Raw genomic sequence first — 22,739 nt, 5'->3', positions numbered from 1 at the left:
TTTTTGCTTAGAATAATTTTAATTTGCATAATATAAGTTTTAAAAATCTTTATATAGTTAAGCGAAATAGCAAAAAAGTATACCTTGAATTACTTAACATTTCATAGATACGAGGGAATTGATCAAGTAAATTATTGAAGTCACACAAGAAGACAAGAATTAATATTACATTTGCGAGAGATCGTAGATGTTGAAAGGGTAAACTTCAAGTTTAAATTTGGATGCAAAAGCTTTATTTGCAATCACAACATTTACAGCTTCTGTTGGATGCAATCCATCAAAAAACACATATTCTTCCCTATTTTCACAGATGGATCCTCCTCTCTTGCACAAAACCCCATTCCCACCTTCACTTATCTTGCTTATTTCACAGCAAGCATTCTTTGCATCCACAAAACCTGCACGAACAACAGACGTTAATGGACAACGCATGCATATGATATCAGATGTATAACGTATATTACTTAATTATATTACTACCTTTTGAAATAGGATGTCTTATGATATCCATAATAACTTTGTATGAATTGACAAAAACAAGGTTAGAACCAGGCATTTGTGTCCTTATGGTATCTACCAAGTTCCTCAACTTGGCATTGAACATGTGAATTGCTCGATTCAACGTCTGTATGCAGCCCTCTCGTGTCGGGACCCTCGCTTTAGCCATTGGACTACAACCATTAGGATTTATTGCCATCAACACGAACTTGCTAGCACCCAAATTGTACAACCTCTGCATGTCATTTGAAAGTGAGACTATTAGCTTAACAATTACTTTATTATGCATAATTTTCTTTAATGTTCTTTAAAATATCAAAATTGAAAATCCGACTGATCCAAGAACCGTGAACAATTTTCGTAAGAGGGGAACTACTCCATACATCCCTTATCAGAATTCCGAATCCCGACTCCGTTAGCCTTAGTGGTCCAACGGATCGGATAGAACTCCTTTAATTGCCTCAAATTAATTCGACAAAAAAAGGGGGGGGGAAAGGGTACCATAAGATGGTGACCGAGGGTTGTGATCAAATTGGCAGTGAAAGCTTCGATGCTGGTGTTAGTACTGTTGGATAAGCCCATGAAGTAGTTGAGTGAGTAGTCATTTCCACCACTTCCAATCAAAAATAAGAACTGAGGAAGGATTTCTTTGCTCTTGTTCCCCCATTGCATCTCCAATTCTGGGAGCGTGTACTCCTCAAAGTTTCTTATTTGTTGATTCAAACTGATCACATTTCCCTGTATAGTATTGGGAACAAAATATTTACCTGATTCTTATATGTTATAAATTCACTACAAGAAAAATGATTTTCCGCAGCACGTCATCAACGGCGTGCATTAAAAGCACGCTGCGAATATTGCTTTTAAAGGCGTGCACTCATATGTGCGTTGTTGATATTATTGCACTTGACAGTATCAACGAAGCACGCCGCGGATAAGTAATATCCGCAGCGTGCGTTTATGTGTGCCGTTAAAAAATTATATAAACGACAGCGTGCATGATAATGTGCGCCGTTAATATTTAGCGACGGTTTTTGGAAAACCGACGCAATATTTATATTAGCGACGGTTTCTTTTAAACCGTTGCTAAATTAGCGACGGTTGTAGTCAAACCGTAGCTAAAATTAGCAACGGTTTAAAACAACCGTCGCCAAATTCAAATTAGCGACGGTTATATTATAACTGTCTCTAATAGCGACGGGATACGTAAGTCGCTAGTAGCGACAAATTCACAACCGTCGCCCTTAGCGACGGTTTAATAAAAAACCGTTGCTAAACGCGACGGTAAAACCAAAACCGTCGCAAATTGTCTTTAAATACAACCAGTCGAACCACATTCTACCACAACACTCCATAACACTTAAAATTTTTCTCTCTCAAGCAATTTAAATTTCGATTTAAGGTACGGTTTTTTGTTTTAATTTTTTTTAAAATTTCGATTTAAGGTACGTTTTTTTGTTTCAATTTTTAGTAAATTTTTAAGTGTTAGTTAAGATGAATATTGTTATTATAGTGTACGTTTTTTTAAGATTTATTAAATTGTAAACGTAATTTTTTTTTATTGTAATAACAAGATTAGCGACGTATTTTATTTTAATTCGGTCGCTAATTAGCGAAGGGATTTTTGAAACACCGTCGCAATATAGCGACGGTGTTTTAAAATATTCTGTCGCTAAGTAGCGACGGAAATAAAATAAAACTGTCGCTAATATTAGCGACGGAATGTTGAAACCGTCGCTAATTAGCGACGGTTATGCTATGACTATCAACAGCGTGCGTAGGCGCGCCGCGAATAATAGTTTGTATTAACGGCGTGCAATAATCTTGAACTTTCAACAGCTTTCAACTTTGCAGCGTGCAATGTGCGCCGTGAAAAGCGAATTTGCGCGCTGCGAAAAGCCATTTTTGTTGTAGCGATTATTACCGCAACAAAATTCTATATACCCTCAAATTTAGATATTAAAGCGTGTTGAATTAATCACTCCATTGATGTAAACCAACTTCTTAATTTTAGATTTGCTGAGATGTGGCAAGTGGCCAGTAGCACCCCACAACTTTTACATGATGACATTAAATTCAAGCGATCGCAAAGTCAGCCAAGAATTCAAAGTTCAAACCAGTTAAGCAGTAAATAATGATATACGACACTGATGCAGCAAAGTTTGAGGAACATGTCGTTCTCACCAAAAATAAAAATAATTTTAAAATTTACAAAATGTTTAAAAAAACATTTGTCAGTCCTAAACCCAGCTTTTAAAAACCCAAGTGCCTAATAATCTTGTGGAGCCATGGAAGAGACAAGAAAAAGATAGAAATTAAATTTTCTTGATTCAGTTGTCATATGGTAGCAGACTCTGATCAAAAGTAAAACTTTGCATGACAAAAGCATTAACATGGTTAAAAAGAAGTTCTTACAGCAACTGCACCAGTGTTATCTAATATACCAGAACCACCAGAAGCAAAGTTGACCCCATTTACAATCTTACTCCCATCAGTTGAAGGATCAGAGAATGGTGGAATGTAATCTGAAAGGTTGAGTTTTTCGCCGAGCAAGTCTATCACATTTTTGCCATTGGTAAATCTACCAGAAGGGCCAAGAGGGAAGTCTATTCCATAAGGAAAATAGTTGACTTTGGCTATGGAATTTGGAAGGAAATTGTTGTTCCCATTATCAACAAGAGAGCTTCCAAACACAAACATGCCTTCGATCTTGGTGTTATCATTCTGTTGTGTGGCTGTGCATAAAGAGATCAAAGAGAAGAGAAAGAAACAGAATAGAGTAAAATTTCGAGGACTTGTTTGCGACATTGAGCAAATTAAAGGGTGGGGCGGTGTTCTTCTCTTTTGAAGAAATGAGATGCGAAGACAAGTACACGTAGAGCTTGGGTATATAGAGGAAAATTCGTTGAAAACTTCTTTCTTCGGTAAAAAATGAAATACCATGAGAAAGTATTCTTGTTTTTTACGGTGGAAAATTCGATCCTGCCTGCCCTATCCAAGGACAGGATCGACGTACGGCGATGTGTTGGCCACGTGGACTTGATCAGCAATAAACAGGAAGTAGGATCTACTTTAGGGTTTGGTCGACGTCAGATATTGACATGTGTTAATTTTTTACTTATATTAAGATCCTGTCCGGATACACAAAAACTAGTCCAAATTAAACAAATGGACACATTCAAGATCTGGACCCTGCCTGCACTGGTAACAAGGAACAAACCCTAATTTAGCATGTATGGTTAAGAACTCATGAAAAATGAGAGTCTCCTTATTTTTCTTTTTTCTTTTTTATGCTTGGACATGTGGATGTTACTCTCCGGATTACACTGAGTAAATCCTAAGCTTAATATTGCAGTTTACAAACGTCTATCGGGTTAAAAGCAAACTCTGTGCGAGAGACTCGACAAAGAAAATGTTGACAAAATTAATTGAACTCGTAATTTGTTTACATATTCTATCAACTCGAACACATTATTACATATTAATCATTCATTTTTATGTGCAGCAAGTAAGCAATTAGTCAAATATTTACATGAACAAGATTGTCCCGAAAGGAAATGACTTCAATAATTACTATATTATATGATTTAAAATATTTAAGTCATATTATTGTTATTATGTGCTATATTTTTCAATCACTAGCTTTAATGATATTGCACTATTGACCAGGACACATCCACAAGAATCCCAATACTAAGTCGTTCTTTACGGTTTATTCCCTTTACTCAAAGCAATCAAATGCATAATCTTTTTTTTAAAAAAAAAAAAAAAAAAACTCAGGTGTAAATATACATAGATTTTATTTATAATTTATTAACTAATTTTTTATGTGTCTTTCCAAAATTATTACTTCTTGAATATAAAAGCTATATTTTTTCCTCATCCGTCACAAATATATAGTCGATTTTCTATATTTAGTATTTTATCTATTCTTTTATCAATCTATCTATCATTAATTACATTAACTACTTATAACAAATTTTTAATCTTATTAAAACATTCATCAAATAAAAGTAAAAATGAATTTTTTTAAAAAATTAAATTTTTAAAATTTTTACGAAAAAATATATATATGTTTTCATAATTCTTGAATCATGTTTAAAAAATGCATTTTGATGGTGGGAGTGAGTGAAGGATTTGGATTACCTGAAAACACGATGATCGGTTGATCATTTCGTTTCTTATGATAATTTTTCAATTTTATCTGACATTGTGTGAAGTCCATCAGATAATTAACTAGATCGGTTGATCATTTCGTTTCTTATGATAATTTTTCAATTTTATCTGACATTGTGTGAAGTCCATCAGATAATTAACTAATCATCTTGTATAAAAATATATATCACCAAATGTTATATTTTCAGTTATAGTAGATGATATTTTCTTTCAGGCCTTTCAACCAATTCAGAGGGCAGCTTTTGTTAAAACTCGATCAATTTCTTGTGAATAGTCTGGACAATTAATTACGAGGCAGTGTGCTTTAAATTCGGAGGGACACGAAAGTCAATGTTAGATCTGACAGTGTCGTACAAGCTGCCTCTCATGTTGTACGTACGACCCCACCAATTAATATTAGAATTTATTATTTAAACAAGTAAAATAATAAAATATTTAATTTAATTCTTCTCATAAATTGTTCCACCGCTTTTGATCGATCATTATGTTCAAACTAATAAACTTTAATTTACATTGATTTACAATCATATTTCAATCAATCGTATTATCCACACGATTATATGAGTTTGATTTCATAATATATACGATTTTTTAATTAAGTAATATACAAAATAAATAAATCTATAAAAATATCAAATAATTTTTTTAAAAAAAATGTTTAGGAACCGAGTTTACAAATCGCGGCACCTTAGATTTGTTAAAATTTTATATACTTTGGGTAAAGATTATAGTTGTAAGCAAAATTTAAAGTATTTTGGAATAAAAATTTATGTCATTTTTCGTACGATTCTTAACTCGGGTAAGCTTACCCATGTATGCAAGATCCTTCTTTTCAGGATTCAACGCTCCTGGAATCTTCAATACTAATTACACACAATCTCACACACTACTGAGCTGTTTCAGGTTATTCTCACAAGATCCCTCTGTTTTTTTTTTTTAATTATTATTGAATTGTGTTGTGGCTTTTATTTGATAATTGGGTTTTGCTCTGTCTCTTGATTTTTATTGATTTTATTTGATTAATTGTTGGTTGGGGTTATGTTTCTTGAATTTTGATCCTTTGCGCTAATCACTGTGTTTTTGTCATACCCATTTTGAGGGGAGAAAAAGTATACTCACTAGCTATTCCCAAATGGGGATAAATGAAATTGTAATTTTTGGTGTTTGATCAGTACTTTTCTTGTTTGGCATTCATTGAAATTGGGTGCTTGATTCTTTAAAATTGTTGTGTGAAGTTCAACTTTCATGACTTCTTGTGTTTGAATCTCTGATTTAAGGTCTAGGGCTTCAAGATTAATGATTCCATTGTTAAGTGTGGTGTCAAGCTAACCTTTGATGCACTTTTTTAGTGGGAAAAGATTTCTGGTGTGTCAATGGTTTGTTGACCTTCGAATTGCATTAGAAATCGTTGCTGTGAAAGTTGAATGATGCATGGGAAACGATTGAGAAATTTGTGTTTCTTGTCTTGAAATAGTAATCCTATCCTTGTATATGACTGAAAGCTGCTGCCATCTCCTCGGGGATGACTAGTGATCTCCATGGAACTTACAATAGCTGTTTTCCTAGTATCTTGATGTTCAAAAGGATCGCCTACGTTCTTTTCTTATTTGATTTGATTTGATTTGATTGCCTTGTAGCATCGAACGACAGCATTTGATCAATATGAGTCTTGCATGTCTTGTATGCCACGGCGTAGAAAGCCCATCCCATTCGCTCAGAAGCTACTCCGTTTCCAGTGCTGACAACGAAGGAAGATGTTATGTGATTGCCAATTGCTTGGCCAGGAAATCATCACTTCCACATCCTAGAGCTAATCCGAGCATCACATCATCTAAGGTGATGCCCCAACCTTCCATTCCGAGTAGTACTGAGGTTGCAGGTGCTCCAAGACTTGTCAGAAGCCGTGCCGTAAGAAGGGACCTTGTTAGGGACTGGAATTTTGATGCAGCGGTTCTGGAGTGTGAGTCCACGGATCGAGAGTAGAAAACGTTCAAGATGAAGGCTATGGCGAGCTCCGAGCACTTAGCTGAGCTCTAAGTTTAGAAATTGTTTATATTCCCTGTTTTGTGTAAGAATTGACATATACCTAGTATTGTAATGAATCAAGAAATTAAACCCGAATTGATTTCTCCCTAGTTTAGTAATCAATTCATGTAATTTGGTGTCCTGATCTTAGAATATTCTAATATTAGAATATTGAGCTGAATTGAAGTGTCACGATCACACGTTATTCTTATAATCATAGTATTAGAAAGGATTGATTACCTCAAATTGTGAATTATTCCAAAAACTTAATTGTAATTTCTGAACAAATCCAANAAAAAAAAAAAAAAAAAAAAAAAAAAAAAAAAATTTGTCACCTTCTTCCGGTCGTTGGATCACCCTTGGGTATCGAACTAACCATGTTGTTGTTGGGAAAAACACATAAATCATAAAATCTATTATGCTAAATCATTAAAAATTTGACTGAAAAACTTAAGTAGGAGCGTACCTGAAGCCATAATCTTGAATTCTTTAGAAAGTGGTTTAAGCGTTCTTTCCTTGAGAGAATCCTTTAGTTTCTCTCCAGAACTATTTTCTTAATGGAATTGAGAATAGGAAAAGTGATAACGCGAGATTTGAGGATCATGACCCATATATATAGATAATGTTTATGATTATTTTCTGATAATGATGTTTTAGTCCATCATAAAAACAGAAATTGTATTTATGTCTCTACATTAAAGGCCCACAACCTATTAGATACATTAAAGCCCAATATCTCTAAACATTAGTTGATCACTTTATTTTGGACTTAATTTAATAGACAACTCACGACACATGATTATTCAAGTAAAAATCCATATAAATAAAATTCATGTAACAGTCGTGAAACCTTGCAGCTTGGAGTTGCATTCGGATGCGTTTCACTCGAAATCCAAACCATAACGAGGGGGCATTAATGCAAACACTTTCGCATCGTCTCAAATCAAAGGCTGAAATCTACTCCAATGGCTTTAAAAACTCCACCCCTCTTCTTGACTCTCACTCTCCTCTCCGTTCTCTCACTCGCCTTCTTCTACTGGAACTCCAGCACTAATTCAGCACCTCTACCGAATCACCAAATTACCCTGTCCGCCAAACAAGAATCCATCAATGTCTACATTTCACCGCTCCCCAGATCCCTCAACTATGGCCTCTTAGAAAAATACTGGGTTTTGAACTCCGATTCAAGGGTTGGAAGCGAAGTAGATGAAGAAATAAGAAAGACCCTTTTGCCTAAAGATTTTGAAAAACATCTTCCTTATCCTCAAAACCCAATAATCAAACAGTACAGCGCGGAGTACTGGATCTTGGGGGATTTGTTGGCGCCCGAAGAGGTGAAAAGAGAGTCTTTCGCGAGAAGGGTTTTCGATTACAGGGAAGCTGATGTGATCTTCGTTCCATTTTTCGCAACTTTAAGTGCTGAATTGCAGCTGGTGATTAATAAAGGCGTGTTTAGAAAGAGGGCTGAGGAGAATGAGGATTATAAGAGGCAAAGAATGGTGATTGATACGGTTAGAAAGTCAGAGGCTTGGCAGAAGTCTGGTGGCAGAGATCATGTCTTTGTTCTCACCGGTAAATACCAATGTGTTATTTTATTTATCTTATTGATGTCCCCATTTCGTTTCTTTTCATCCTGCTGCTGCTTGAAAAGCTCGATAGTAATGATGATTCCATTAGAGTCTTTTGAAGCTATCAAGTGGGTGTATCAAGATCATCTGACGAGGATAGGAACCATAGCCTTTGTTAGATGTTGTTTGCGAACATAATACAAAGCTGGAATGTGCATAGATCGAGCGGGCATGCGCTAGACACTCATAGAAATGGAACAGGAATAAAAAAAGGTTACGTTTAGTGACTATGGCGTGTGCCAAATTGGACATCTATTATAATGATTACTCGACATATCATCTTTTGTATTTTTTATGGAAGACTACAAAGTGAAATAGAACAATTAGCTAGATGGATAAAGACATGTTTTGTTCTTATGTGGATCGGTGGATGTGTAGCGTTTTTCTATCTCATGTTTGTCCTTGAGCTGGATTGTGTAGGAACATGAATTTTGAGAACTTAAATGACTCAAAATTGTAATTTTCAATGTCTTGAAATTTGTCTAACTTTTGTGCTAGTTCTGCAGGTTTTTAAGACAACCATTGATATATTCTCATTAATTAGGGAACTTGGGATATGTGTACTGCATGCATTAGTTGCTTATATTTTAGCCTTTGAATTGTCAGGTTATGTTAAAACTTGAAGCATTCTTTGGCAGACCCTGTTGCTATGTGGCATGTCAAGGATGAAATTGCACCAGCAGTTCTCCTTGTGGTGGATTTTGGCGGCTGGTTCAGGCTCGACTCCAAATCATCCGACGAGAACTCATCTGACTTGATGATACATCACACCCAAGTTTCACTGCTGAAAGATGTCATCGTGCCATACTCCTATTTACTTCCAAGGCTGCACATATCGGAAAACCAGAAAAGGCACACTCTTCTTTACTTCAAAGGAGCCAAGCATAGGCATCGGGTTAGTAATGTCTTCTTTGCCACTTGCCAGGAACTAAAATGTGGTTTCATGACTTCCTGACTAGTTTTTTTTTTACTTTTCCGAACATATGTTGAACTTTTGTAAATCGTATGCATCTGCTGAGCTACAACGTGTTTCTTGAAGATCTGTCTTAAGAACATTTGTTCCTTGCTCTTTTTAAATCCACGATTGTCTCTGCAATGCAACTATTGTTTTTCCTGATAATCATGCTTTATACACTGATCAATCAGTTACATTACATGTTATCTATAGGGTGGACTTGTTCGAGAAAAATTATGGGATTTACTGATCAATGAACCTGGAGTCGTTATAGAAGAAGGCTTTCCCAATGCTACCGGGAAGGAGCAGTCGATAAAGGGAATGAGGACATCAGAATTCTGTTTGCACCCAGCAGGAGACACGCCTACATCATGTAGGCTTTTTGATGCCATCCAGAGTCTCTGTATACCAGTTATTGTTAGTGACAACATAGAGCTTCCATTCGAAGGGATGGTGGATTATTCTGAATTTTCAGTTTTTGTAGCAGTTAGTGATGCTTTGAGGCCTAATTGGCTCGTGGGTCATCTAAGAAATTATTCTGATAAACAGAAGGATGGGTATCGCAAAAACATGGCTAAGATCCAACAAATCTTCGAGTATGAAAATGGCTTTCCAGGAGGCGTAGGTCCTACACCATTGGATGGTGCAGTCAATCACATTTGGAAAAAGGTACATGAAAAACTGCCGATGATCAAAGAAGCTATTGTGCGGGAGAGGAGGAAACCTCCAGGTGTTTCAGTACCACTTCGCTGTCACTGCATTTGAACACTTTATATTTGTATGATTTTTGTCGATTCTTTAATCTTTCATCGTAATTATACTTTGTTTTAATTATCTATCCATCCAGATGAGTTTATTTTTTTGTTAAAAACTCACGGAAACTTAATTACACTAATGTATTTGTGTCTTGATTGCTGTAAAATACAGCATATTTATCCAGTTATGTAATGACTGCAGTATCTCTTTTCAATATCAGGTAGGTTACAACTGGTGCAAGTTTGTTGGGCTTCAAAGTAAATATAATAATGGTCTTCGAAGTTAAGATTGTTTAATTTTCCCAAGTTGAAAACAAAACCACGTCAAAGGGACCACGCTGCAGATAATGAATGATGCCAACCCCATTGAAGGAAAGGCTTTACTTCAAACGAAACCCGTGCCATAATACAGTTCAAACTTGGATTCTGACCCTACATAACCTTCAAGATTGATGCGATGATGTTTGATAATTTCAGAACCTAACCCAGTTTACGTAAATACGCTGCCAAAGTTTCCTTACTTGGAGAGATTGTCAGAGACAGACATGCCGAGAAAAATAAGGTATGTGACTGTTGAAATTTCATAACCAAAGATTTAACTCGCATGTTAAATCCAGGTGCTTCACATAGAATCATCCAATCAGTAATCAAAACTAAAAGAATTTGAATAGATTATGGATATTCAAAGTTCAAGAAATACATCCACGATCGTATTTTGCGGCAAGTATTCAAAAACAAAAAATTGAGTTACAATGATATTTTTACCGTTGCTTGCACAAATACAAAGAAAAAATATATATGTGCAACCTACCATGGGATAGAGCAAAACACCCTCAGAACTTTGCTGAAAAATAGTAGCAGGATGAGAGGGGACCTACGATTTTGTGATCAATTATATACAATATAAAAAGATATGAAGAAGACGTTTTGTTTATAACATAATGGGAAGATCTCACAAAAACCAGAGTGATCTCTCCATTGCTATTGAGCCGTTGAATGAGAAAATTCATCGTCAGTACCTTTCTTTTGGGATTTCACAAGTCCTAGACCATTTTCCTCGACAGGACCACACAGTTTGCAAGGTTTAGATCTTCGGGAACACCAGTGATCTGGTACACTCAGAAAGTGTGTATCAATGAACTTTCTAAATCTCTTTTTGTATTCTTTGGGAGAGATTACAGTCGGCGAATGGTTCTTAGGAACAACAAGTGAAGATTTAACCCAATTCTCAATTTGTTTGTCCCAGGTATACTGCCTGACATAGTCGATGATCCCACAGACCAGTGTACGACCTTGACCATCCACTCCCACTAGAAGAGAATAGTCCATCACATTGATTGACTGAAAAAGTAATCGAACATAAGGTCAGGCCCATAGACGGTACATGATAGTAATTGAGATGCAGTTGGGAAAAATGTGTAACTCACATTGAGAAAATGTGTGTCATTATACACAGCCCGCTGCAGATTCCTCTTTGATCTTCCGCTAACATAGAGAGGTGAAACATTCATATCATTGACAAAATTCTGATCCAGGAGAACATCTCCTGAACATTTGGCAGTGGGGGTAAATCGAGCATGTAAAGCTCCTTTAAGGTCATACTGTCTAGCTATATGCCGACCAAATGAAAGATTCTCCATCACCAGGAGATCATGCCTGGCCTCCTTACCATTCTTCGCTCGAATGACGACCTGAAATAGTTTAGATTTTTAAGAATGAGTGGGAAAAAAAAGAAAAAATGAATAGTTAGTTTATGAATAGCTCTACAATAGATTATGAAACGATGATGACTTGGACCAGGATTAAAGTAAATATCATTCACCTGATAGATACCAAGAATTTTAGCAAGACAGGTCTGGTTTCCCAGCTCATAGCACTGGTTCATGTACTCGAAGTAATTTGGAGCAAACTTCATGAAAGAATCGAATTCTGTCCTCTGAATTTCCTTAATAATCAATCGGTCGTCTAATGTCTTGGCAAAGAAAGATTTACTCTTCCCGCCTTTGGCATCCCAGTTTCTACAACGGCTTAGAGAAGCAATATAACCGATTTCAGAAGGACAACACCGATCTCGTAACTGACGAAACTGGCTTGCATATATACTTATAACAGAGTATTTACGCTTCCCATGACTCTTCCCTGAACCCAAAGAAACTTGTGGGTGGCCAGCACCATAAGAAAATAACGAATCCAACAAATCTAAACCATCAAAACTTGATGAATGTGAATCTTCTGAGGAAATAGCGAGTGGAGATAGAATGTTGTCGGAATCTGAGGAACCAAATGAAGACCAACGAGGAGAACCCAGAGAGAATGTTCGAGTCATGCTCTGGGAACTCCCGCTTAACTTGGCGCCCATTCCTCTCTCTTTCTGAGCATCCACTGTCAGATCCTCCGACACGGTATCTCGATCCTTCAAAAATGTCAGAGCACAAGCTATGATGCTTGACAATTCATCCTCATATTCAGTCACAATATAGTCCTTACCAAGAGGAATGTGCAGTCGAGAACCTTCATCAGCAATCAATTTCTGAGCCATAGATTGTGCCGCATGGCTGTTTAAATATTCAAATCTTGGAAAGTACCCTCTCTGGATATCCTCCATGTATTCACGTCGAATGTCTGAAAATGGAGCCCATATCCAACCTCTATCGTTTTCTAGGTTAGATGAAACATATAGATTGTGGTTACCCTTGAGAGAACTGTTTGCATCAGAACCACTGGACTCAACTTCAGTAGCAATTGATACTGTCTTATCAAAATTATCCTCTCCAGAGTTTCTCTTAACATCATCAAAATAATCTTCGGAAGTAGGTTTCACCAAGATATCAGGAACCGCTGATCCTTTTTCTTCCAATTCGTCTATGCAGCATGAATTATGTTCGGTAGGTCCTTCAACCGGCCCATTAATAGGAATGTATTCAATTGGAAACTCACTGCAATCAGTACACATGTCAAACATATTTTCAGCTCCGGAAGTATTTTCGAGAGGACTGAAAGAATTTTCAACAGCAATCTCAGTTGTACCAAACTCTTCCCCAGCGATTGCATCTTCTTGTAGTAACGGTTTGGTCGATTGTAACTTACTTGATTCATTATCTTCCACCTTAAGATCGGATGAGAGTAATGCATGTAGTCTTTGATCCCATAGATATGATTCAAGCAAAAGCTCCATTCGTAGTCTATTCAAACTTAGAAATTTACAAACATTATCTCCTTCGCTTCCATTCTTTAATGACTCTTTAATGTCGACCTAATTATACATTTACACGACCAAGGAAAAACAATCATGGCCCTGCTACACTTTTTAAACAATAAGATAGCAAAGAAACACAGATCAACACTAAAGTTTTGGAAAACATAGCTGAGAATTTGATTTTCGGTGTTAACTCATCTCTTCTTAATCATATATGAAAGATAAAAAAAACAGTTAACGACGATTTAAGTCTTAGCAAATCACTGCTTTCTTTTCCGTCTACAACAGAAAAAAAATATTACCATACCACGATATCAATCAACAATTTGCTAGACCAGATTCCAACCTTTATCGTGGAAAATTGTTGCAACAACAAAATTATGCTAATATATCAACAATAATCAACTAAAATAAAGAAGAATATAAGCTCCCAGAGGCAATCCTATGTACAAGAGAGCTCAACTCCCTCCCTAGCAACAGCTAGTTCCTAGCACACGCTAGTCTCCAAACCTAATAAATTAACTGAATGAATTCCCAAACTACCTCCCCATTACATTTTATTTATCACTCCCCCTATTTCTAGATTCTTCCAAGATTCGATATCAGGCCCAATATTTTAAAACCCTAATAATATAAAAGTCCATAACAAAACTTGAGGCAGTTATGAGCGAAAACCAATATATACTAAAATCAGTTCCTAAATAACATTTGGAAAAACAAATCAGAGTTCATACTTTCCATTTTCTACATGCAAATACTTGTATGTGAGTATACACTGTCATATCAAAATAAATAGGACACCGGCTTATTTCATGCTTCATTACGATACTTCTTTGTGCCCTTATACCACATAATAAAAGATGATAAACAAAAAAATGTAATTAGCAGATGATGACCTCAAACTGAGATCTTTCCCGCTTCAACATCTCCACAATGTCAGAAAATTCCTTGCCCGATCCTTGAATATTCAGTGTTACCCTAGCATATCGAGTTTGTATATCCTTCAAAGACTCTTCAATATCATGGAACATTGAAATCCCTTTCAAATACACCTGAAAGAGTGAAATATAACAAATTTTTAGTAAAGATTGCAGATCACAGATTCGTGGGGAAGGATATAAGAGCATTAATTTCATAATCACTCATACATCCTCCGAATCTCTATTAAGAAACTCTCCTCTGACAGAACAGCTGAACTCCAGCTTTTGAGGTGGCAGAGAAACCGAAAAAGTTGCAACTGGAGAGTACTTGAACATGGCAACCATTGGGCCTAATCTGCAAACAATGACAGAAAAATATAAAATGATAAATAAGAGAATTGGCTATGTCTAGTTTTTAAAAAGGTTATCATTGAGAAACAATACAAAGTAGCATAAAAGGGGGGGAATTCAAAACCGAGAGGAAAGATAATGACAATAATAAAAAGAGAAAACACTTCATATAGGAGACAACAATCTCCTCCACGACAATCACCTAGAGATAACATGTCTCTTTGGAAATGAAAATACAATGATACTAAGCTAAAGAATCAGCACAAATATTAGACCTTTCGATGTTAGAGTTTTCCATACCCAAAGAAGTATATGAAATCTTTATCAAAAGAATGACCACAGCTGGATAGACTACTGAATGAAGATTGGTTCGAAAAACTGAGCTCCAAAAACTTTCCGAATGATAAACCTTGTGCATCAGAGGATATCAGCACCCTTTTTGTAGATTTTGAGCTTCCATCATGCAGTTTACACTGACCACAGCGACTCCACATCCAAAGCTTCCCTTCAGTTTCCCCAGGAAGATTTCTTTCAGCAGGAAGATGTCTAACTTGGATCGTAAGTTGCTTATTATGGTGTGCATAGTAGTAAAAGTGAGCCTCAGGGAATTCTCCACAAGTCTTACACTGGAGTGTCTGTAAGAAAATATGCTATACAGTTTACCATAAAATCAAGGCTAACAGATTTATGAAAGCCAATCAAGAAATCACGCAGATCATTTCAAGGGACCAGTTTGTCAATAAAAACGTTTCAGTTAATACAAAATAGTAAAACGTTATGTTAAACCAAAAGGAAAAACAACCTCAAATACTGTCGTCCAGAAGCAACTTAATAGACCAAAGGATAAAAATAACTAGGTTTTGAGAATATCAATAAAGCAGGGTAATACCACCATTGATGTCATTAGGCGAGTAAATCATAGCACTTATTAAAACTTATTATTAAAACCATTACACATCCATGAGACCGTGTCCTCAGATTTTGGTAGAATGACAAGAAAGATTCTGAAGCTAAGGGTTAATTATGTCATCCATCTAGAGCATCATGTTCTAGGTTAAGTGAAACACGATTGCATAAATGAAAAAATGCATCCACTATGCCACCTTGAAGTCAAATAAAGTTCTAAAAAATAAAACTTGAAATCAAAATTAGAATGTTTAACTAACCAGTCGGAGTAAATTATCACGCAAAAATTTTCCGAGAGGAACATCAAAACTTCTGTAAAACTTAATATGAGAAAAATGACTCTGCTCACAGACAGTCCCTCTTGAAGCATTGCGACTGGACATCAAGACTAAAATACTTTCAGAATCCAATACTGAGCTTATCTCATCCTTGTTATTCATTTGCTCTTCAGCACTATCACTTAGATTTTGAGCATCTGGAGATTCTAGCATATATGGCTGCTCATGATTAAGTAAATTGTCCCCCTCAGATCTAGCCTCGAGATTAGTATCACTGTGGTCAGCCACGCCTGAATCAATAGCAATCTGAATATCATTTTCAGATTGACCAACCTCATTTCTTCCATTGAAATTGTGTGAACTGGGTGTACTCAGAGAAGAGTCAGAGAAACAAGGAAAGCTGTCATCCATGACTTTTTTAATAGATGTTGAAAGAGTTAATCCCGGATATGTTGTCGTGCTGTAAGGCTCAAACGAAGATGATGAATTTTCTTTTGACAGTGGGATTGCATTATAAGACCCCGTTCCCTGGACCCCATCAGAAATAGGTATATCAAGAGTAGATGATGTATCAACTTTTGCATCAGATTCATTTTGGGAAGAAATGCTGGTCTCGTCATAGCCAACAGATATCAATTTATTATTGGTGAGTGCTAGGTCCACTACTTCACAGGGAGAAATCGTGGAAAACATTGCTCTCTGGTCTATAAGGAAAGATGTCTCAAGGATTAAATGATATGCCATGACAACTGCACATCGGACCACACATTTAATCCTTTTCAATTCATCACTGTTCGCTCCCATCAGCAGAATCTGTGCAATGCAAATTTGTTAGTTTATTAGTTCATTTAATAAAAGATGGTTTTTTATTAAAATGAGGTGATACTCAAATAATAACATGACTCATACAGAAAAGAATTCGAGGCAAGCTTGTACAAATGAAAGAGTGATGATGTTGTTAAAAAAACTACAGGAAACAGCCAGTTTCCTAGAGTTTGGCAGGTATTATCTAAACCCTAGTGTTTGAAAAAATTGAATTAAATAGGTAGCAGAAATCGGCTAATCACTTTCCTAGTGTTCCATACAATGCATGCATGTTTTCTAACACACTATCATCTTCATTTCCACAAGTTATAAACAGGATATCATTTAGTGAATAGAAAATTTTGTGCCATACCCACAAAAGTAATTCTTACACCAGGAAAAAATATCCTTTCAGAGAAAGAAGACTTACTGTACATCCAACGCGAGTAGGAGAGCCATCGAGGAACATTAATGTTTTACTTGGTTTTTTCCCAGCCTCTGTGGAAACAGCAAGTTCTTCCACAAACTTCTCAATATGAAAGGAATCACACTGCCTCAATTTTTGGCCAATTGTAACCTCAGACGACAAGATAGGTGAACCGATACAACGAGCAACTCTCTCCAGCCGATGGAGCTTCATGTCAAAGACTAATGTGATCCCTTTAGCGAGAATAGACTCTTGTATATCACGAGAGACTGACTTTTCGACTAAAATAACATTTGGATGGTACATGTCTATCATCTCAACAATGGATTTCAAATTGTTCTTTTCCTGTGAAATGAATATACGATCAGAAAGGAATACATACAGATATCAAGTTTCTGGATTGAAACAGGAAATTCATGCTTTACCTGCTGCATTGAATCAAATGATGACAATCCACCAGAAGAAAGATCAAGTGACCCGTAAATCAACAGCAGTCTTGGGTTCTTGTACCTTGTTTGCATGTGTTTGTGAGCGGCATGCTTTTTAAACACTAACCCTTTAATTACTCGGCTACAGAGTGTGAAGAAATTTTTCGTTCAGAATATATAATTCACAAAAGAGATTACTGGCATTAAATTAGAAATTACTGCATTCAGAAAAAAACCAGGATTTCTTTGAAGATACATACAACACACAATCAGTTTATAAGTTAAATCACTTTGTACAATGATCCATGATTAAAATATTTACAGGAAATATAAAATTATTATTAAAATATTTACAGGAAATATAAAATTATTAACTCTTCGTATTTCGATGTCCATAAATAAAGTCACATTGTATTTTTTCCAGAGATACGATTTTTCTAAAACTGATGTCTAGACCTCTATATCCTTGGGGTTACCAGTGTAGAGGTGTACATTATAAACCTTTTGAACTGTTATCAAGACTCTGGGACATTTCAACCATGGATATCAAATTTGGACCGTGGGAGTAACTAAACACAAAGGTGAAACCTCGACCCTTTTAACAATCAGAAAAACAGAAACTCGAGGTGATGCTATTTAATAAATGCAAAAGACCTAGATAAGATTCCTCACGTATAATGCTTTAGCACACGATAAACCAAGTAAAAATTCCATCTTGAGACAAATTAAAATAAACGGGAACACCTTACAGGCTAAGATAAAATTTCGAGAGGAGATAAGATGAATATAAGTTAAAGTGTCAAGCAAGTGGTCAACATATAGGATTCTCCAACTCTCTAAGCAAAAAGCCGATTTTCAGACATAGATCATATGGAAAAAGACACGGTAGTCTTGTTACCTTTGATTACGAGAACCAGTTGCGATGCATTTAATCTTCACATGTCCATCCGGGTCCATTGCTGTGCCTTTGTGTGCAGCAGGTTTCACAAAAGCAGCTGCCTCCCATGATAAAGAAGTCACTATATCCACCCAATTCTCACAATAATTTCCACATGAATCAACATCCACTGACTTGATTAGCTGACTAACAAGGGCCTTAAACTTCCCATTCCTAACATCATTCAAAACTTTGAGCTTTTCCTCTTTGAATTTTTGAGTTCCACTGCCTTCTTCTCCAAAACCACTCAAAGAGCTAGTTTTAGCCCATTCCCCACCATCGCCACACTCATCATCATCGTCCTCATAATTTGCTACACTACCTACTAAATCGTCCACCTGGTCCTCAGGTTCTGGAGGAAGCCAAAATTCAGTATCCACTTCACCTGAAAGTGACTTCCCAGATCCATCATCAACTAAAGAACCGGCTGTTTCTACAGTGTAATTTGCTCTTTCCCCAACCTCACCACTTTCAGCACTAGCTATATTTCTGCTAACTTCTCCAATATCATGTTTGCCATTAACTGGTAAATTTGAGTTGTCCTCATGCCTTTTCGAAGAAATATCAACACTTTCGGAGCAGCTTGTTTCAATATATCTGCTCAGGAAAACAAAGTAAGCTCTAGAAGAAATTAAGAGCATCTGAATTCTCTCAAAAATTACACACGAAATATTTTCTCTATCATGCTTCTTAGACATAATTAATTGAACTAAAGTAAAATGCATACCTATCAGAAAAGTTTGCGTCAACTGATACATCACCTGCAAAATAAGCATGTAAGTAAGAGCATAGAAAATATTATCAAATAATATGGAAAAACTATAGAGCGAGAAGTTACCGCAGCATGATACAGAACTTTCACAGCTTCTTAATGCACCAGAGGGACTGATAGATGGCATTTTGCGAGCACCGACTTGTAATATTATTATCACATTTAACTTATAGTAGCGAAAGCGTGTACAATCCCTGATTTTATAAAAGATAACTCAAATACTGTCAGTACAATCTCGAACAAAAGACAAACGTAATTTCACGATCTTGCTAAGCCAGTATTTCAATTTCCATAATTTCTTTTCTATTAAAAGTCCTCAAATCCTGTATTTAGAATTTAAAAAAAATATAAAGAAAATATAGATTAGTGAGAGAATAAACTAAGCTTATATATATTATAACAAATCAAACAGTAATATCTTAGTGCAGTAATTCAATATGAGATGATATGTTATAGTAATAATGTATCATTATGAAAAATATATTGCCAAATGAAATGCAGCTGTTCAGGACTCTAAAATGACTATTGTGGGCTAAAAAGCTGGCTCCCACCAACATCAGTGTAGCACTTTTCTTCACGTACTCAATTAGGATGCTTACAATCGATCATTTACGGACCAATGTGAACTCACATTTCCGGACCAAACTCAAGTCGTTCAGATGAAAGGGTTAAAGCCGTATGTTCATTTGACTCACTTTCCAAACCAAAGTCTTGTTGTCCAGTGGACTAGAAATCCGGTACATTGACCGTTGTCTAGGACTTTAGTCATTCATGCATTCAATTATTCAATCAGTCAATAGCTGATCGGTAACCAATCAGGAACAACAGTTCGGAAATTCAAGTATGCAGAACAATATGATCAAAAAAATGTTAAATGCACAGTATGATGCAATGTATATGAATGAATCGGTAGTTTATGAAAATTTACTGTAAATTCCAAGACAAATGCCAAATGAGTCATAATTGAAAGAAATATGGTAACGAACTCACGATAGAAACCTCACATTGATAACTTAGTATTTCGCCCAGTTAATAAGCTCAAGCCAATATATATTGCTATGAATAGAATTTAAGTCACTTAAGATTGGTAGGATCAAGATTAGATATTGGAACATTTTGAAATTCATTTTTGTACAAAAATTGTTCCGAATAGTTTTGGTTAAAAATTTATAAATTCATATTAAATCAAGACATGTCCAAAAAATACGAAACTTCACCAGATGGCTGGAATCATGTCGAAAATTTATCGGTAAAGGTGAAAATCGGATTCTGGCCAATGCATGTGGCTGCTCCGGTGATCACGCGCGGCTAGGATTTTTCCGACCAATTTGGTTTCGAACAATGTACAACTTTTATATTTTACTCTTTTTCAAATTCGGACCAGATCAATAACAGCTTTTGAAAAACTAAAATGGTAATCAAGCTTGTTTCTGACCAAAAACTGTACTTCTAGCAACTAGAAAGATGATCGGCTGACATATATTTAAACTAGAAAATATTTTGAACACTTTTTATTTAAAAATTGCAGTGAAAATTGTTCGAGAAGATGAAATAATATAGGCTGAAGTAGGTATCTTAAAAACAAGTTTCTAGAATTTTTCAAAAAACTTTTATTCGCGAATGTTGATTTTCTGGGAAAAATTGATTGATGACTTTGCTACACCTTCTATACACGTTGGTTGTTTTGTAAAATAAGAGTTTTGTGAAAAATTTTGGAATTTTTGAAGGTGATTTGCTATTTTTCCACCATTTCTTCTTATTTTATCCCTCTTATTCTGTTCTAATTCCTCACTCATTTTCTCTTTAAAGCCACGAATTTCAGAGGTTTTTTTTTCTGATGAGAGGCCTCTTTATAGGCAAAGTGAGATAGGGTGAGTCACTACACATAACCAATTGTTGGCCTAATTTGGTGGCACCTATTTGCTATTAAAATTATTTAATAATAGACATATTTCATCAATTAATATAATAGTTAGACACTTCAATGATTTTCACAAGTGCTTATTCTATTTATTAATTTAGTATATTTTTGCATGTATGAGATGTAGTATACTTGAGTATTTATTTTGGCTTTTTTTTCATTTTTAAGTCATTTATGCTAAATAATAATTTTCTAGAATTACTTTTCTCGTCAAGTATATTACATACCTATTTATATACTTATAACTTACGTTTAAAATCTAATCTTAATTTATTTATAAGTACCTTAAATATTTGGGGTGTTACACATTTCTTGAGAGCTCTCGATTTTCTGGATTCTTGTAGCTTTGTTCACCCAGAACTTGCAGAATTGGATAAAGTGTGCACAATTAGAATTCGCATTCGCGGTCAGTGCAATTACTTGACTTTTGGCAAATGTGCGCCACAAATCCTGTCAACCTGAATATGCCGACTAAAAAAATTCAGAAATACAATCTAATTCGGTGGAAAGATGGACAAAAACTCAAGATCCCAAATAGAACAGTAGACAGAGATACGCAACAACATAAAATTCCAAGAATTTGCAAGAAATTAATTAAAACTTATGCATACTCAATTCGCTGATCAAATACAGAGGAACAACCAAAATGCGTTTAGCAACAAAAAGAATACAAGTTGTGTCCTGAAAATTCATAGAGACAGCTATACACGATCATTCTTGAGGATTAAAACAGTTTAATTCAATATAATACGAGTTAACAAGAGACAATTCGTATCGTGGTTCCAAATTAAAGATTTTCAGTTTCAATATACAGACAAAGAAAATAACTCTTTAACAATCCCGTCGTCAAACTTCACAGGGCAAACGAAAGATAAACATGTGAATCCAAGAACGTAAATTACCAAGACAGACTAATTACCGCACCAACAAGTTAAAAGATGAAATTTCAAATTTCAAGGGGCTCAGCTTCGAATTCCCAATTGAGAAAGTCAAAATCTTTGAAATGCAAAGTAAAAAACAAGAACCAACAACCAAAACCTCCAAGAATTTATGAGCGGGTTGATTGTGACTGTCAAGTCAATGTAGCACCCGATAATCGTTAATCGTAATTTTCAAGAAAGGTAAATCACATAAATCCATCTGGAACAAAACAACATCAAAACCATCCAACCGTGAATCTGATTCCATAATAATATTGGGATTTTTCAAATAATTATTTCAAGAACCCAAAAAAAATTATTCACAATACACTTACTGCCGAGTAAATCCGATTAACAAGTAATCACAATCTGGAACTTCCACCACATAGTATTACCAATCTTGAATCCCAGATGATATCTCTAGCTCCAAAAGGTAGAAATCTGAAAATCTTGGATTATAGAATTGAAGTCACCAAAAAAGGTATGGAAGAGTCGAAGAGATGAATGAGTTGAATAAAATGAAAGAAAAAAGTTTTTGTGGAGAAGGAATGAAAAAGAAGCAATTAAGTTTTCTCCACTGGAGCCCACGTATTGTGTTTAACNTATAAAATATCGATATGTTGCTGCAAACGATCTCGCTCGCCTTTGGGTCAATCATTGATGTGATATTCATCTAATGTATATACAGACAATTTTTATATGCTAAATCACGTCTAACATATTAATATTATTTCAGTGGTTAACACAAAAATATAACAATTGATGGATAACACATCAAAATTGTGTACATATATTTCTTTGTTAGTGATATAATTTATATGTGTATATACATTTAGTTCCAG

The 22,739-nt window shown here is 35.5% G+C and overlaps 4 protein-coding genes across 4 annotated transcripts; 2 read left to right on the top strand and 2 right to left on the bottom strand.

Annotated features, from left to right (window-relative positions):
* Positions 1-38: 38 nt before the first annotated feature.
* Positions 39-3,417, bottom strand: LOC140961705 (GDSL esterase/lipase At1g29670-like). The gene is made up of 4 exons (XM_073420369.1): positions 2,914-3,417; positions 1,000-1,236; positions 481-733; positions 39-398 (listed from the first exon to the last, which is right to left on the bottom strand). The coding sequence occupies exons 1-4, from the start codon at positions 3,304-3,306 to the stop codon at positions 166-168; spliced, it is 1,116 nt and encodes a 371-aa protein (XP_073276470.1). The 5' UTR covers positions 3,307-3,417; the 3' UTR covers positions 39-165.
* A 2,024-nt stretch (positions 3,418-5,441) lies between these two features.
* LOC140961642 (uncharacterized) lies at positions 5,442-6,842 on the top strand. The gene is made up of 2 exons (XM_073420293.1): positions 5,442-5,577; positions 6,312-6,842. Exons 1-2 carry the CDS (start codon positions 5,444-5,446, stop codon positions 6,655-6,657), a joined length of 480 nt encoding a protein of 159 aa, XP_073276394.1. The 5' UTR covers positions 5,442-5,443; the 3' UTR covers positions 6,658-6,842.
* Positions 6,843-7,550: 708 nt separating this feature from the next.
* Positions 7,551-10,324, top strand: LOC140960674 (probable arabinosyltransferase ARAD1). The gene is made up of 3 exons (XM_073418913.1): positions 7,551-8,271; positions 8,966-9,222; positions 9,496-10,324. Exons 1-3 carry the CDS (start codon positions 7,665-7,667, stop codon positions 10,045-10,047), a joined length of 1,416 nt encoding a protein of 471 aa, XP_073275014.1. The 5' UTR covers positions 7,551-7,664; the 3' UTR covers positions 10,048-10,324.
* A 355-nt stretch (positions 10,325-10,679) lies between these two features.
* On the bottom strand, positions 10,680-22,469 carry LOC140961626 (putative 1-phosphatidylinositol-3-phosphate 5-kinase FAB1D). Its single transcript, XM_073420270.1, has 14 exons — positions 22,233-22,469; positions 21,262-21,435; positions 19,123-19,379; positions 19,012-19,045; positions 18,246-18,884; positions 17,345-17,489; positions 16,923-17,264; positions 15,671-16,501; positions 14,805-15,139; positions 14,382-14,508; positions 14,130-14,285; positions 11,860-13,290; positions 11,465-11,728; positions 10,680-11,378 (listed from the first exon to the last, which is right to left on the bottom strand). The coding sequence occupies exons 3-14, from the start codon at positions 19,181-19,183 to the stop codon at positions 11,019-11,021; spliced, it is 4,725 nt and encodes a 1,574-aa protein (XP_073276371.1). The 5' UTR covers positions 19,184-19,379; positions 21,262-21,435; positions 22,233-22,469; the 3' UTR covers positions 10,680-11,018.
* Positions 22,470-22,739: the final 270 nt, after the last annotated feature.

Source organism: Primulina huaijiensis, chromosome 16, assembly GCF_012295235.1.
Source record: "Primulina huaijiensis isolate GDHJ02 chromosome 16, ASM1229523v2, whole genome shotgun sequence".
NCBI classification, from domain to species: Eukaryota; Viridiplantae; Streptophyta; class Magnoliopsida; order Lamiales; family Gesneriaceae; genus Primulina; species Primulina huaijiensis.
Note: the sequence above shows the minus strand (reverse complement) of the source record. Positions and strands in the feature narration are given on the sequence as shown.